General features: G+C 37.9%; 2 protein-coding genes and 1 non-coding gene across 3 annotated transcripts in view; 2 read left to right on the plus strand and 1 right to left on the minus strand.

Moving 5' to 3' along the window:
* Positions 1–463: 463 nt before the first annotated feature.
* On the minus strand, positions 464–584 carry LOC149175791 (U6atac minor spliceosomal RNA). The gene has a single exon (XR_016258971.1). It is a non-coding gene; the product is annotated as a U6atac minor spliceosomal RNA (small nuclear RNA).
* Positions 585–11,745: 11,161 nt separating this feature from the next.
* Positions 11,746–17,425, plus strand: part of LOC149175792 (putative xyloglucan 6-xylosyltransferase 3) — a 28,888-nt gene continuing 23,208 nt past the window's right edge. Inside the window, exon 1 of the mRNA XM_089421243.1 lies at positions 11,746–12,318. Coding sequence (XP_089277369.1) covers positions 11,746–12,318 — 573 coding nt within the window. The remainder of the gene's footprint in view (positions 12,319–17,425) is intronic.
* LOC149175793 (putative xyloglucan 6-xylosyltransferase 3) lies at positions 13,963–14,592 on the plus strand. Its single transcript, XM_089422958.1, has one exon. It carries the CDS (start codon positions 14,084–14,086, stop codon positions 14,456–14,458), a length of 375 nt encoding a protein of 124 aa, XP_089279084.1. The 5' UTR covers positions 13,963–14,083; the 3' UTR covers positions 14,459–14,592.

Genomic DNA, 17,425 nt, shown 5'->3' on the forward strand with positions numbered 1-17,425 from the left:
TCTTATAATTTTAACAAATTTTTAAGATGATCAATATCATAATTAAAAAGAAAAATCAAAATGCATATAAATAACATTTAAAAAAAACATATCTCATAAAAACTTGTTGAAGACAAAACTCCTAAAAATTGAAACTATATGTATAACAAGGTTGACAATCAAGTCTTTTCTCGTCCAAGACAAAAGTCCTAAAATTGAAACTATTAGTGTAATCATGTTGACAATTAAGTCTTCTTGAAAATTTGTCTTTTAAAACTGGTCTTGATTTGTGTTGTTTACACTAGTTTTTTGATTGCATATATTCAACACTCTCAAAAACCCTTCCTCAAAATACTAACCCTAATTAACTTAAAAAAAATTAAACCCACACTTCTAAACAAAACAAACCAATAAATTAATAAAAAAAAAATTTCAACCAAATACACTACCCAGTAAAACTAAAACTTATTATAAAATTCACCTAATAAAAATAGAGATCCACCTGATAAAGATAGAGAGGCTTAACCGTGTGTGATTACAAAGTCCGAAGACTGTTCCCGTCCTTATCGAGGGAGATGCCAACCATCTATCCTTTCTCCCATCTGTTACACACTGTGCTGAGCATCTTCACGACCAATCATTTATTTTCCCCTTTAATAAAAAATAATATATTATTTATTTTATTATTTATATATATATATATAATTTATAAACACTTTCCATTATAAATTACACATTTTACCGCGAAAAGAATTTTGTTCACAGTTTAATCATCAAAATTTTGACCATTTTACACAGATTCAAATGTTATATTAAAAAAAAATTGACTACAACTTAATTGATAAAATTCTTAACTTATTTTACACAATTCAAATCACTAAAATATTACTCACTTTCCATCAATAAAATTTATATTTATATTTATTTCATATTAAACATATTTATAATAAAATAATATCTTTTCATCTTAAAAAATAATATAATCCAATCCGAGGAATCGAAATGTCACGTTCCCATAGAGAACCTACAAGTAAATTTTTCTTTAACAATATTACCTTACACATTTGCTGTTACCATCACATTCTACGTTAATCATTACTTTGTAAAACTCACATCTCCAACCATAATCTAAGTTTATCTTAAGACATTAACGCACATTAATACATCGAGGTTCTGTTTACGCATTAGCATAATTATATGTACAACTATTGACCTGACCACACATATGGTCCACGGTATAACTTTGCAATGTTTAACAATATGCATTTACATGAGTTGGTAATACGAATTTACAGCTGGCACTGGCATTCAATGTTTTATTTATGGTAACTGGATATCCATATCCCGAGACATCTGAATGTTGCGATAGCATGTCCGGCCCTGGCATCGATCCACCTGGTTAAACTGATGTCGTCCATCTGGATGGATCGACGGCTAGACGGTAAGCTGCCATGTGCTCGGCCTGTCACCTTGGGCTTGCCATTTCCGCGCCAAACATTTCTCGAGGTTCACCGGCTATCGAACGGTGTTGATGAGCTCGCTGCAGATCCACGGCTCCGGTTGTGCCACGAAACGGTAAAAGAGCTGGAGTTATTTATATGTCGGTTTTCAAGTTCTCGGCTCTAGTTATTTTCATTTCATTATGCTGCTGTGCAGCTGCAGCACCGCAACCTCTCAACGCTGCTCTGCGTTTTCCCTGATCTTCCAAGGACCACAGGCATGCAGCCATGGGTTCCAGGTTCGGCCTTCTTCATCGTTGAAGTTACTGGTTCTGCAAGGCTTTGCTAATACAGGTATTATTGTTTTTCGTTGACTGGGTTACAGACTTCTAATGCTACGCCAGGGTTTTTGTTTAATACTTCGGCTATGACTGTGTGCAGGTGGTTCATCGTCATCCTCTCAGGAACAAGGGATCTCCCTTTTCGCCGGTTAACCCAACACCGGGTAAGGATTTGAACACTTGTGTCTATTCACCTGTGAGTTATCAGGGTTTGGCTAAACTATTATTCCCTTGGCAGGGATGCCGGATTTGTTCATTTCTCCTCTGTACAAGCTCGGAACTCCTCTGCTAAGAGGCATAATAGTCTCAGTTTGTTGTACCCATAATTTATTAGTCTGTTATACTGTTACATAGCTATATGCTGGTTCTTTTGAACGCAGCCACTATTTTAATAATAAGTTTGTGACTCCGAACCGTAAGGGTTTCGACTTTTCTGTTTGACAATGGTAGAAACATGATACAGGCGCACCGATATTTCTGTAGGTTCAGTTTTGTTACAGAATGTATCTCTCTGGTTGATTGCCCTTTCGAATATGAATTATTGACGGTTTCCAATGTTGAAATATATATATACATTTATGCGCAGAGAATACTGTTATGGTTTTTCTTTAATGTTAATGAATAAGTTTGAATACTGTATTATTCCGGCTTGGTGGCTCAACCAGCTAAGCGTATGCTGCGGCTCGGCTCGAGGGGGTTCACCAAAGCGGAGATTTGCTTTTAAGACCGGCCGAGGTTGCATGTAACTACAGTTACCATGCCCCTGCCTCGACGTTCACGCTTATAATCCCATTTTATTAACAGTGGATGAATATTGTTTTTCTCTGTCATGCAATACAATTATGTTCACGTATATCTAAAGGTTATCTCGTAATCGTACTTCTTTTTCGTATTCTCTGAAATTCTTATGGTTCGGTTGGCCGGGAATAAAGTATTGCAATACTGGAATTTATTGTTTGCTCCACTGGTTATAACGATAGCACTGCTGTTCTTTTAATTCGCTTGGCCGCGAGTCTTTCTAGATTCATTCTTGAATGTGTATTAGAGTATCGGGATTTTACTATAATTCATTATCGCAGAGAACGACTGTACATTTCTTGCCCTTCTAAGTGCTTATATATGTTCTTGTTTTTTGCTAAATGCTTGTATACGTTCTTGTTCTTTTTACATATAAATGAGGGTTCTTGCCATCCATTTCTGGATAGGTTATTTAACTGCTACAGAAGTTATTATAAACCCTTTTATCGTGTTTTCTACGATTTCTTTAAGGCACCACGCAAACGTAGGTTCTGTTGCTATTTCTCATGCAGACTTAGAGTTCTTCCTTCAGATTGTATATTCAGTTCCGCTACTACACTTGATTCTGTTTCTATATTTCACACAGAATGCCATATTTGTTTTCATAATACTGTTTAAGGAGAATAGGCAGATAACCGTCAACTTATTTCACTTTTCTTAGTACAGTACAGTACAGTAAACATTTTAACAGATGTATAAGTAATAAGCCATACCTGCTTATCTGCCAAACCTATTTGTAATGCTTGTCAATCCACCCGTCCGTAGGAAGAGTTCTTCTTTGACCTTCCACCCCCAAGCACTTGCAGGTCCTTCTCGACCGCAATTACACTGGTCTCGCCAGTAAACGCTATCTGATCCTAACCAGACATAGCGTACACAGGAAAATTCTTTTCCTCTTATGCCATCTGATCCTAACCAGACATAGCATGAATATTTTCTCTCTTCTCTGCCATCTGATCCTAACCAGACTTGGCAATCTTTTTCCCCTTTTTCCTCTGGGGCCTCAACTACCTCCAGAAGGTAGTTAGGGTTCCATTGTAACTGCTTTCACAGTTACTAACCATGATTACACATAGGCTCCATTCAAATGATGCAAACACAATTGTTTTTTAATTAACATAAAATTAATAACAGAGTTATATATATTATTTCAAATAAAGTCTTTGTTCATAATTACTTTTACTATTTACTAACATTAACTTTTCACGAGGGATGTTACATCTCCCCCTCCTGAAAGTCTACATCGTCCCGATGTTGCTGTTCATTCAAAAACAGTCTGGGATAAGTATCCCTCATCATTTGTTCATCCTCCCAGGTGGCCTCTTCAGGCCCAAAGTGCTGCCACTGCACTTTAACCTGGCTGATGACCCTTTTCCGCAGCTCGACTCTTCTCCGATCTAATATGTTCACTGGTTCGACCAGGAACTCTCCTTCCGGTTCCACCTGAAACACATGACAATCAGATCAGCTGCTTACTAGTATTCTAATTCAGTTTACATTATTTAACAGTCTTCCCTTACCTGTATGTCTTGCCAACTTATTATATGCCTAGGGTCATAAACATATCTCTTTAAAACTGATACATGGAATACATTGTGAACCCGAATATGGCTGGGTAGGGCGAGCTGATAAGCTACCGGCCCTACTCGTGCCAGTATTTGGAATGGTCCACAAAAACGCGGTGCCAATTTGGCACAAGCATTCCATTGGAGGGTGCTTTTTCTAGCTCGAATTCTGATGTACACATGTTCACCCACTTGGTACTCTTTAAATGTTCTCTTCCGATCTGCAAAATTCTTCTGCCTGTCCTGTGCCATCTTTAGATTAGCTCGAACTTTCTTCACCATAACTTCCATTTCCTCCAACATCTCAGGGCCCAGCAAGAGTTTGTCCTCCGGTCCACCCCAACTGGAGGGTGTGCGGCATTTCCGGCCGTAAAGTACCTCGAATGGGCTCATCTTCAAGGATGAGTGATAACCATTGTTATAGGAAAATTCCACTAGGTGTAAATACTCCTCCCATCGCGTAGGTTGTTGCATCACATAAGACCTCAGCATGTCCTCCACTACTTGATTCACCCGCTCAGTCTGTCTGTCAGTTTGCAGATGATATGCGGTGCTGAAGTTCAATTGAGTTCCTAGACCTTCAAATAAGGTCCTCCAAAAGACTGAGGTAAACTTAACGTCACGGTCAGATATTATTACTTTCGGCAGCCCATGGAGTTTAAATATATTTTGCATAAAAATGTTTGCGATTTGAGCTGCACGATAAGTGGATTGAACTGGTATGAAGTGTGCTGACTTGCTGAGTTTATCCACTACAACCATTATAGAATCATTGTTCTTTTTGGATTTCGGCAACCCAGTAATAAAGTCCATGGTTATGGTCTCCCATTTCCATTCTGGTATGGGCAATGGCTGTAGTAACCCTGCAGGGTGCTGATGTTCAGCCTTCACCTGTTGACACTCCAAACAGCGCGCCAGATATTCTACCACATCTTTTTTCATGCCTGGCCAGAAGTAATCCTTCCTTAGCGATGTGATTAATTTATGGTAACCAGGATGTCCTGCATAAGGACTTTTATGATTTTCATCCATAATCTTTTCCTTAATGCATCTCTGATTGGGTATATAGATCTTCTTCTGGTAGCACAAAGTTTCGGCTGCATTCAGGGTGTACCCTTGTTGTATTAAACGCGTATCTGAATTCTGTAACAACTGTTTCTTTTGCAAATAAATCTGATCTTGTGCAGCCACCTCATCAATTTCTTTGTCAAGAGTGGACCAACCTTGACTGATGCCAATTTCATAAATGCAATGCACTTTTCGACTCAGTGCATCAGCTACTCTGTTCTCTTTTCCCTTTAAGTGTTTAATCTCGAAATCAAAGTTTCCCAAAAAGTCCACCCATCTTGCTTGTCTTGCGTTTAAAGTCGGCTGACTAAAGTAACTAGTCAAGCTGCGGTGATCCGTCATCAGCAAGAATTTTCTGCCCACTAAGTAATGGCGCCACATTTTTAGAGCATGAATCACCGCGGTTAATTCCAGATCATAGGCAGAATATTTTTGTTCGTGTTCTTTTAATTTCCTGGATTCATATGCAATGACTTTACCTTCCTGCATTAGCACTCCACCCACGCCCTCTTTACTAGCATCTGTGCAGACTACATACTCCTTTTCGGGATCTGCCACACACAACACAGGTGCAGTGGTGAGTAAATGTTTGAGCTGTTCGAAACTCCGTTGACAGTCTGCTGTCCATTTAAACACTTTTCCCTTCTTTTGCAAGGAGGTAATAGGGTAGGCAACTCTGGAAAAACCTTCTACAAACCGCCGGTAATATCCAGCCAGCCCCATGAAGGATCGAATATCTGCCACATCCTTGGGTGTAGGCCATTCCATTATAGTTTTAATCTTTTCAGGGTCTACAGCTATACCTTCCTTCGTAATAATGTGGCCCAAATACTGGATCTGTTCTTTATAAAAATCGCATTTGCTGAATTTTCCATATAATTGATGCTCCCGTAATGTCTGTAACACTATCCTCAAATGTTCCTCATGCTCCTTAATATTCCAGGAGTATATAAGTATATCATTAATGAAGATCAATACAAAATTGTCTAGATATTGATGAAATACACTGTTCATCAAACACATGAATGTCGCAGGTGTATTAGTTAATCCAAAAGGCAGTACCACAAACTCGTAATGTCCGTAACGAGTACGAAAAGCTGTCTTGGCTATGTCCTCATCTTTGATTCTGATTTGATGGTAACCAGACCTTAAATCGATCTTGGAGAAGATTTTCGCTCCCTTCACCTGATCAAACAGCTCATCAATGCGGGGTAAGGGGTATTTGTTTTTCACAGTCAGCTTGTTCAGCTATCTATAATCTATACACATACGCAGAGTTCCATCCTTTTTCCTTACAAATAACACAGGTGCTCCCCAAGGAGATACACTAGGACGGATATACTTCTTATCCAACAGCTCTTGCAGTTGCATTTTTAACTCAGTTAACTCTGGCACACTCATCCGATAGGGTTCCCGGGACACTGGGGCTGCTCCGGGTATCAGCTCAATGGTGAAGTCTAAATCCCTTTTGGGCGGCAGTCCTAGAATTTCTTCAGGAAATACATCTGCAAAATCTTGCACTATTGGTATATCTTTAATAGTTGCAACCTTATCCACAGAATCTGCGAACCCCACTTGTACTGCATAAATCTGGCACTTCTTCCGGATACACTTAACCAGCTGTGATGACGTGATCGGCCGAATCTACACTGGCTTCTGGATGCCTTGAATCTCTTTTCCCACACCCAGTTTAGCTCGGTAAGAGACTGTTTTTGTTTTACAATTAATTACAGACCACCGCCGTTCCAACCAATCCATTCCTATCAGCACATCATAGGAACCAAGAGGGAGTGCGTTTAATTCAGTTGTTATTGTTTGGCCAGCTAACCTTAATGGACAGTTGCTGACTTTGGTTAGTACTCGTCTTTTGGCCCCAGTGGCCAGCTGTACTAGCCAAGGGCTTTTAAATTTAGTGGTTTGCAAACCACAACTTTCCACAACTTTGGGACTTATATAGCTTAAAGTAGCTCCTAGATCTACTAAAATAGAAACAGATCAATCAAAGATCTTACCTTCAAACTCTATCATTGTTGGCTGGTAATCAGCTTGTCGGTCCTCCAGTGCTGCATTTATTCTGGGCATAGATCGAGCCACATCTCCTATTGTTGAAGCTTCATAAATCTGGGACAGCTGATCACTGTCCTTCCGATGAGGGCAATTTCTGATATAATGGGGTCCGCCACAACCCCAACACTGAATAGGTGGCCGCGCTGCGCCTTCATTGTCCAATCTAACTTGTTGTTCACTATGCTTGGATTCTGCAGGAGGCTTGAATCTGTTCTAATTTTTAGTTGGATTTTTAGTATTGGCTCCTTTCGAGAATCCTTTTTGAAAATTACTGCGTGCTCCCTTACTTCCCATAGGCATTTTACTGCCCCGCTTATCTGTCCAACGCTTCCCAGAATTTTCTCCTTTTGATTTGTTCTGCTGATAACACAGTCTTGCCTTCCGAATTGCTTCATCCATAGTCTTCGGATTATCGAACTCTATCCTTTCTCGCATGGTCAAAGGTAGGCTGCTAACGAATCTTTGTACCTTAGCCTTCTCTTCACGAATATAGGGCACGTAACGAAGCAGGGATGTGAATTTAGTTACGAACTCGTCAATGGTCTGATGTCCAAGCCGCAGATCATGAAATTCTCGCGCTTTTTCATCATAAAAGCGTTCTGTCAGATACTTCTCTTTGAAATATCTTTGAAACATTTCCCATGTCACATCTTGTTCACTCACTCCCCGCACCATCTTGACCTCCTCCCACCATAGCGTGGCTTTGGCCTGCAGCTGGAATATAGCCAGCCTTGCCTTAAGATGATGATCATATTCATACACTTGAAAATACTTATTCATATTAATTAACCACGCCTCTGCAGCTTCTTCTGATTCCCCATCGAATTGAGGTGGTTTAATTTTCCGAAATTCCCCTTGCAGTTCCATCCGTGGTCCTTTTGGAGTCTGGTAATCAAAAGCATTGACAGACTTCTCTCCCCGCGTCTCTACTCTGTCTTCCTCTTCCTCTGGTTCAGTGTGAAAACTGTGTTCATCTGATACTCGTGGCTGTTCAGGCCTCGGATGTGACTGCTGTTGATGTTGCTTATCGGATAAAATTTTCAGGATCCTCTCCTGTTCCACATTTAATCTTGCGTTATCTGCACGCAACCGGGCCATTTCATCCTTCAGTTCCTGAACTGTCCTCATTAGCGTCGAATCAGTATTGCGGCCTTCTGCTCCCAGTTGCACCCAAAACTCAGGATGTCCCTGAGGTTGTTCCACATTTTCGGGTTGATCCAAATTTCCATGAGGGGCGCTAATTGCTCTCCTCATTCTGCTACTACCTGCTTAAGAATCACTCATTAAACAGATATAATTTACTTTTAGCGTAATCTGAACTTTCATCATGATACTGTTTATATTTATGTTACTGTAATTTTGAAATTTTCCCAAAGGCCATAGAGTTGTAAACCTTGGGCTCTGATACCAAATTGTCACGTTCCCATAGAGAACCTACAAGTAAATTTTTTTTTAACAATATTACCTTACACATTTGCTGTTACCATCACATTCTACGTTAATCATTACTTTGTAAAACTCACATCTCCAACCATAATCTAAGTTTATCTTAAGACATTAACGCACATTAATACATCGAGGTTCTGTTTACGCATTAGCATAATTATATGTACAACTATTGACCTAACCACACATATGGTCCACGGTATAACTTTGCAATGTTTAACAATATGCATTTACATGAGTTGGTAATACGAATTTACAGCTGGCACTGGCATTCAATGTTTTATTTATGGTAACTGGATATCCATATCCCGAGACATCTGAATGTTGTGATAGCATGTCCGGCCCTGGCATCGATCCACCTGGTTAACTGATGTCGTCCATCTGGATGGATCGACGGCTAGACGGTAAGCTGCCATGTGCTCGGCCTGTCACCTTGGGCTTTCCATTTCCGCGCCAAACATTTCTCGAGGTTCACCGGCTATCGAACGGTGTTGATGAGCTCGCTGCAGATCCACGGCTCCGGTTGTGCCACGAAACGGTAAAAGAGCTGGAGTTATTTATATGTCGGTTTTCAAGTTCTCGGCTCTAGTTATTTTCATTTCATTATGCTGCTGTGCAGCTGCAGCACCGCAACCTCTCAGCGCTGCTCTGCGTTTTCCTTGATCTTCCAAGGACCACAAGCATACAGCCATGGGTTCCAGGTTCGGCCTTCTTCATAGTTGAAGTTACTGGTTCTGCAAGGCTTTGCTAATACAGGTATTATTGTTTTTCGTTGACTGGGTTACAGACTTCTAATGCTACGTCAGGGTTTTTGTTTAATACTTCGGCTGTGACTGTGTGCAGATGGTTCATCGTCATCCTCTCAGGAACAAGGGATCTCCCTTATCGCCGGTTAACCCAACACCGGGTAAGGATTCAAACACTTGTGTCTACTCACCTGTGAGTTATCAGGGTTTGGCTAAACTATTAATCCCTTGGTAGGGATGCCGGATTTGTTCATTTCTCCTCTGTACAAGCTCGGAACTCCTCTGCTAAGAGGCATAATAGTCTCAGTTTGTTGTACCCATAATTTATTAGTCTGTTATACTGTTACATAGCTATATGCTGGTTCTTTTGAACGCAGCCACTATTTTAATAATAAGTTTGTGACTCCGAACCGTAAGGGTTTTGACTTTTCTGTTTGACAATGGAAGAAACATGATACAGGCGCATCGATATTTCTGTAGGTTCAGTTTTGTTACAGAATGTATCTCTCCGGTTGATTGCCCTTTTGAATATGAATTATTGACGGTTTCCAATGTTGAAATATATATATACATTGATGCGCAGAGAATACTGTTATGGTTTTTCTTTAATGTTAATGAATAAGTTTGAATACCGTATTATTCCGGCTTGGTGCCTCGACCAGCTAAGCGTATGCTGCGGCTCGGCTCGAGGGGGTTCACCAAAGCGGAGATTTGCTTTTAAGACCGGCCGAGGTTGCATGTAACTACAGTTACCATGCCCCTGCCTCGACGTTCACGCTTATAATCCCATTTTATTAACAGTGGATGAATATTGTTTTTCTCTGTCATGCAATACAATTATGTTCACGTATATCTAAAGGTTATCTCGTAATCGTACTTCTTTTCGTAATCTCTGAAGTTCTTATGGTTCGGTTGGCCGGGAATAAGGTATTGCAATACTGGAATTTATTGTTTGCTCCACTGGTTATAACGATAGCACTGCTGTTCTTTTAATTCGCTTGGCCGCGAGTCTTTCTAGATTCATTCTTGAATGTGTATTAGAGTATCGGGATTTTACTATAATTCATTATCGCAGAGAACGACTGTACATTTCTTGCCCTTCTAAGTGCTTATATATGTTCTTGTTTTTTGCTAAATGCTTGTATACGTTCTTGTTTTTACATATAAATGAGGGTTCTTGCCATCCATTTCTGGATAGGTTATTTAACTGCTACAGAAGTTATTATAAACCCTTTTATCGTGTTTCCTACGATTTCTTTAAGGCACCACGCAAACGTAGGTTCTGTTGCCATTTCTCATGCAAACTTAGAGTTCTTCCTTCAGATTGTATATTCAGTTCCGCTACTACACTTGATTCTGTTTCTATATTTCACACAGAATGCCATATTTGTTTTCATAATACTGTTTAAGGAGAATAGGCAGATAACCGTCAACTTATTTCACTTTTCTTAGTACAGTACAGTACAGTAAACATTTTAACAGATGTATAAGTAATAAGCCATACCTGCTTATCTGCCAAACCTATTTGTAATGCTTGTCAATCCACCCGTTCGTAGGAAGAGTTCTTCTTTGACCTTCCACCCCCAAGCACTTGCAGGTCCTTCTCGACCGCAATTACACTGGTCTCGCCAGTAAACGCTATTTGATCCTAACCAGACATAGCGTACACAGGAAAATTCTTTTCCTCTTATGCCATCTGATCCTAACCAGACATAGCATGAATATTTTCTCTCTTCTCTGCCATCTGATCCTAACCAGACTTGGCAATCTTTTTCCCTTTTTTCCTCTGGGGCCTCAACTACCTCCAGAAGGTAGTTAGGGTTCCATTGTAACTGCTTTCACAGTTACTAACCATGATTACACATAGGCTCCATTCAAATGATGCAAACACAATTGTTTTTTAATTAACATAAAATTAATAACAGAGTTATATATATTATTTCAAATAAAGTCTTTGTTCATAATTACTTTTACTATTTACTAACATTAACTTTTCACGAGGGATGTTACACGAAACAGGCTTTACCTTCCCAAAAAAACAAATCCACCTGGGCTCCAGAAAAGTCGCTGGCGACGGAAATTGAGTTGGTCCACACACTGACCCATGCCCATCACCTACTTATTGCCCTACAAAATTCTGGCATTACCAAATGAGAGGAGCTAATGATAAGAATTATGCGTTGGCAGAACGACAGAACAAACCCAATATGGGGGAAATCCCGCTTGCCAATGAAATGGATGCCGCTGATGGCATTGGCATTGGGATGTCTCATAATTTCAAAGTGTCTAGATCAGTATGGAGGCCGAACAGCTCCAATCGGATCTGGAAAAGCCCGATCGTTTTCTTCAACCAAAAGTGAATGTCGCAGAGGTGGTCAAATCTGGCAGTGAATCTGCACAGAATTCAGAACTTCAAGAATATGACGATGATGCCAAAATTGTCAGTACTGCAGAAGCTGCATCAATGGAGAAAAGGACGCAGTCAGCAACGTCCAGGCTGCTGCTGAATGGGCTGGGCCAGGCACAGGAGCAGCGTCTGTCGTTCATGATAGTTACAGGGGAAAGATCTTCTCCCTGCAAAACTGCTATTGGTTCCAATATCATGATGAAGACTTACAAAAACAAAGTGGATTACTGCAATCTGCATGGTTGCAAGGTCTGGTATGCACTGGAGGTCTGGGAAAAAGGATTCACTGGCACATGGGTTAGGTACCCTCTTCTTCTTCGGCTTATGAAAGCCAACCCTTCTGTTACGTGGTTCATGTGGATGGAATCAGATGCCATTTTTACAGATCTCAATTTTTCCATCCCCTTTGACACGTACAATGGGTGGAACAAGAATTTTGTCGTCTTCGGCTTCTGGGAAAAGGTATGATACTTATACTCTCTTAATTATCATTCGGCATCCTACAATTGTATTACTGAATTAGGCTTTTTTCAAACTGTTTGGTGGCTTCAAAATTGTTCAGTGGCTTCAAAATTGTGATCAGCACAGAAGCTTGCTGTTGGATGCATTGTGTTAACGGATCGCTGGATAACACAGTTAGCGTTTCTTGATACGATTAAACAAATCTGATTGCTTCCAAATAGTTAGAGATTTATGATTTACAGCGTAGTGTGGGTGGGGAAATTCTCATCTTAGAATGTTAGGTGCATAGATTTCCCATTCTTTAAGGAGCCTGCGGATTGTTATTCAACAGATTTAGGGTGCATAGATTGGTTGTCATTCTTTCAGGAGCCCAGAAATTCTCATTGGATTAGTTTACTCCTCTCGGTGATTAACCAATCAGGGATTAACATGAATCTAATCTGATGCAGGTTAAAGTAGGATTGATTTTTCTTTATGTTTATCATATTTTCTGTTTAAATTCTTCAATATTTGGGAAATTTTAATGAAAATGTTGATTTTACTCCTATATTAAATATTTTTGAATTTACGACTAAAATAATTATTTATAAAAAATAGAAAATAAAGTTCTCTTATTAAAAAAGTATGGGAAACTTTGCAATACTTTTCCATGGTAAATTAATAATTTTGATTATGTGGCCTCTGACTAACAACAACTAAAACTTTATGAATCAAACTTCTGACCAACAACAACTAAAACTTTATAGCTTTAACTTTATAACTTTAGGTCAAACTCTAGGCGACTTAAAATAACCCTTAAAACTATTAACATTTTTATTTTATCTATATATATTATTTGCTAATTTTAATTTTAATTTTAATTTTATATAAAAAATAAAACTTTACCTTTTATATAATATTTATTAAAAAATGAATTAAAAAACCTGATATTTGACAAATTTTTTACCTTTATTAATGTGTTGACTCCTTGTGATTGATAACAATTTTGAAGTACTGAATTAAAAGTTAAGATGATTAATAAGATATTTAGCAATACGCTTTTCTCCGTTAGTCTGTTGACTATCCCATCTTTCATGTTACTACCTTTACAAAATATAATATTTCATTTAAAAACCTATAACTATAACTATAACTATAACTATAACTATAACTATAAATATAAATATAAATATAAATATAAATATATATATATATATATATATATATAATAAATGTATTTATGTTTATTTGGTATGTTGATATTTATTTAAAAATTTATTTGTTTAAAATAGTATAACATTTATATAATTTTTTTTAATGTATAATAAATTTAAATTTAAATTAACATAAAACCATATATATTTACATGTAACTTGCTATTAATTTTTTATTATTTATAAAATCTTGTGGTGACCCTGAAAGAAGCGTCCACATACGGATTTTGATATAATTATTACATAAAAATTCCTCGGAATCAAAACATACTCAGCTTAAATTAACAAATTAAAAGTTTCCTTTTAAAATATTTATTATAACTTTCTGAACTGATTTAATTTTTTTATTATTGATTTAAAAAAACACGAATAAGATAATGTAATGAGGTATTTCCAGCATATAATACCTAACATGGAACTCTATCATCTTGTAGGTTTACGCAAAGGAGCCGGATTGGATGGCACTGAACGCAGGAGTTTTCCTGATCCGCAATTGCGAATGGTCATACACATTTCTTCAAAATTAGAGCGCGCTGGGGGCGCCCGAAAACATTGTGAAGTCCAAGGAGGCCATGAATTCCGTTATAAAAAGTAGACCGCAGGATTGGGATCCTGACGACCAGAGCGCATTGGTATACCTTCTGAATCAGAACAAAAAGGAATCGGAGGTGAAGACTTTCCTGGAGGCGGGTTACAGCTTGCATGGGTACTGGGATTACATTGTAGATAAATACGAGGACATAATGCAAGGAAAAGAAAAGCGGCCATTCGTCACTCATTTTTGTGGATGTAACTTCTGTGATGGACTGGCTATCACCGACCGATGCTCTCATGGCTTCGAGAGAGCGTTCAATTTTGCAGACAACCAGTTGCTTGCGCTTGTGGGACTCAGGCATTCCAATCTCTCCACTTCTTCGCTTCAGCCCATCTCATCGTTACCTCAGTGATAAGTGGGTATTTGCCCATTTTGTACAGCTCTCATTCTTGAAGATAACATTCCTATTCAGTTCATTTTTAAGAAAATAGTATGATTACAGAGCCTGTTATAGTTTCCAAATAATAGTGGAAGGGGAAAATAAAAAGGGAGAGATTTATTTTGGGAAAAAGGTTCTCGTTTCATGACATTGATTTGTATTTTATATAATTTAATTTTACAAAATTAATATTTTTTTAATCAAATTTTAAGTAATTATAGAAAATAATTTATAAACCATTTATTTATTATATTTTTTAAATTTAAACTAGTTTAGCTATATAAATTAAATAGTTGGTAAACATAGATAGATATCAAAACATTAAAAATCATAAAAACTATCTAAATTGTAACTTTATTTCAAATTATTATTATTAATAATTACAAAAAGAAAGTTAAACATATATACATTTGAGAAAACATGGGACAAGATTCTTATCCATGGAGATTTACCCCACTTTAACATGGAGATTCTTAATGTAAATAGGCCTTATTACAATACCATGGGCCAATAACATGGCTTATCAATACTACATGTCCAAAAAATCATAACTTATTCCATCCAACACTTGTTCATATGGCATTTTTTTAATTCATTAAATAATTAAAAAACTACTTTGGAGATAAATATCATCTTTTTATTTGTGTACACTATTAATAATATTCTAGAATATTCTATGGAAATTAAATGCATACCATCCACTTTCCCTAATCTGGGTGAATGAAAAGAGAGGAGGGGTGATGGGATCTGCACCATCACTATGGAATTAATGGTGGTACACCTCAGGTCATGGCGCGACCATTCCCACACGAGCTAGAGTATGCAAATTCTAACAAGGAATTTAATTCATAAGATTACAAAGGATATGGCATTTTGGCAACTCAACTTGCCGATAGATGAAACTGAAGGAAATTCAAGGGGTCTTTTAGGAGACCAAAAGCACCAGCCCAGGGCCGCTCTTGACAAAGACAATACTGATCCAACATTAATAACAGAGGAGAGATACCATCGCAGCCATATCAGGTTATTATGGTATGTGAATCCTAGTAGTACCATGAGCCCTTTAATCATTGATAAGTCTAAAATTTGTGCTTAGTTGGGTTTTTGCTTAGTTCTGTGGTACTACGCTACCTTGGGTCCAATATTAAAGGGTGGGGTCGAAGTTGACTCACTTAATTCCATCTCTAGAGATGGGTATACCCTGAACCGCCTAACCATGGGGATTGTTAAAAATAAGGTCTCCTGCCCAACCTGGGAGGATGATACCCTATGTCGTGTTTTCGAAGATCAGTTAAATTCCGGGTCTATAACTTATAATGTTATGTTAACTGATGGAAAATTGGATCCGACTGGGTCTAATAATATGTTGTCCACTTGGCAGGGAGAATGTAAAAACTTTCATGTTCTGATATCTCAAATGACTTAAGGGGGCAAACGGGGGGGTCTAATTAATGACCAGGAAGAAAAGAGGAAAGTTTCCTTTGTTTATGGTTAAATAGAAGCTTTTACTATTTACATGCTCCTATAGCCTATACGGGTGCATCAAATAAGCTAAGGGGTTTTAAAGGTTTCTGCAGGCGACACCCAAACCATCTTTGTGCAGGTGTCAATACAAGAAACGACTCAAGGGCTTCTGTTTCTCAAATATTTTGTACCATTCTGTGTGATATGGCTTGTGCGACTTCTTGTTGTTGCAGTGTTCCTCCGGCTAGTAGAGGACAAGGTCGAGGCCACGAACGTGGGGGTGGCAGAGCATGCACTCCAACCTCTAATGGAAATGAGTCTTAGTCATATTCTAGCTTGGCAGTTGCCCGATCTTACAGAACATCAACCCATCCAAGGGCCTGTGAAGCCAAGGAGGAAATAGAAACATATAACATTACTCATGGAAACATAAGCGAACAGGAGTTGGTAGAGGAACTGGGAAATTCAGTCCCGGATCTAGGCCACACCCATGGTCATTGTTCACAGTGTCAACAATCGTTGTTTACATATTGGATAGTGAAAATCCTCATAGTAAAGGCTATGATGACGAGGAATGAGGGTAGCTTAGGTGCCAAAGAAGAGATTCAAGATATACATGGGGAATTTCAACTTTTCCAATACTAGATCTGGCAATAGAATGCATGTTTCACCCACATTGAAAAGAATATCCCCTGCTTGCCTCAGACTGAGCTTCCAAGTTCCAGTGCTAAGGACCCAACTCCTGTAGAATCTTCTGATGACTAGTCTATTTGTGATAATTATGATGTTTTGGGTGTCTAGGTTTAATAGTATATAGATTTATAGAAATGATTTTTTATCTATATGGTATAGTTTATTAGTCAAGGGGGGGGGGAGAATGATTCTCAAGTTATAATTGTATGGATGGAAAATTTCAAACTATTTAGATTTTGGATGGCATGCTATAATTGCATATATGGGCAATTTCAAACTATTTAGATTTTGGATGGCTTATAACGCTATCAGATGATCAACAAACCTGGTTTCCCTATGGGCAGGTTGAGACCATATGGTGATGGATGCTGATGTTGTTTTCTCCTACTTATTTTTTAAAAAGTAATGGAATGTATTACCAAACTTACAAAAAAAAATGCATACCATCCACTTAATAATTATTGATAATTAAATTAAAATTCTAGAAACTCTATTCCAAAATAAACATACTTAAAACATAATAACTTTAACCAACTTAATCCACCATAATTAAAATTTTATTTTATGATTTAAAAAATAATTTATATATTTTTTTTTGTAAGTAATGATATAATTTTTTATATAATTATCATTTTTGATGGCTTAAAAACGTTCTAAAACATATATCAATTTTTATTCATTTTAAAAGAAAAGGAAACTATTTGAATTTGAAAGTGATGAGAATATTCTCATTAAAAGTAGTTTTTCTATCCACACTTATAACCCGCGTTCACATATTTTCCA

This window comes from Pinus tabuliformis, chromosome 4_1 (assembly GCF_031772625.1).
Source record: "Pinus tabuliformis cultivar Carrire ecotype Pingquan chromosome 4_1, CPIR1, whole genome shotgun sequence".
In the NCBI taxonomy this organism is placed as follows: Eukaryota; Viridiplantae; Streptophyta; class Pinopsida; order Pinales; family Pinaceae; genus Pinus; species Pinus tabuliformis.

Excerpts from the sequence above, each read along its gene's own strand:
- LOC149175793 (XM_089422958.1), top strand. The coding sequence starts at position 14,084 with ATGAATTCCGTTATAAAAAGTAGACCGCAGGATTGGGATCCTGACGAC.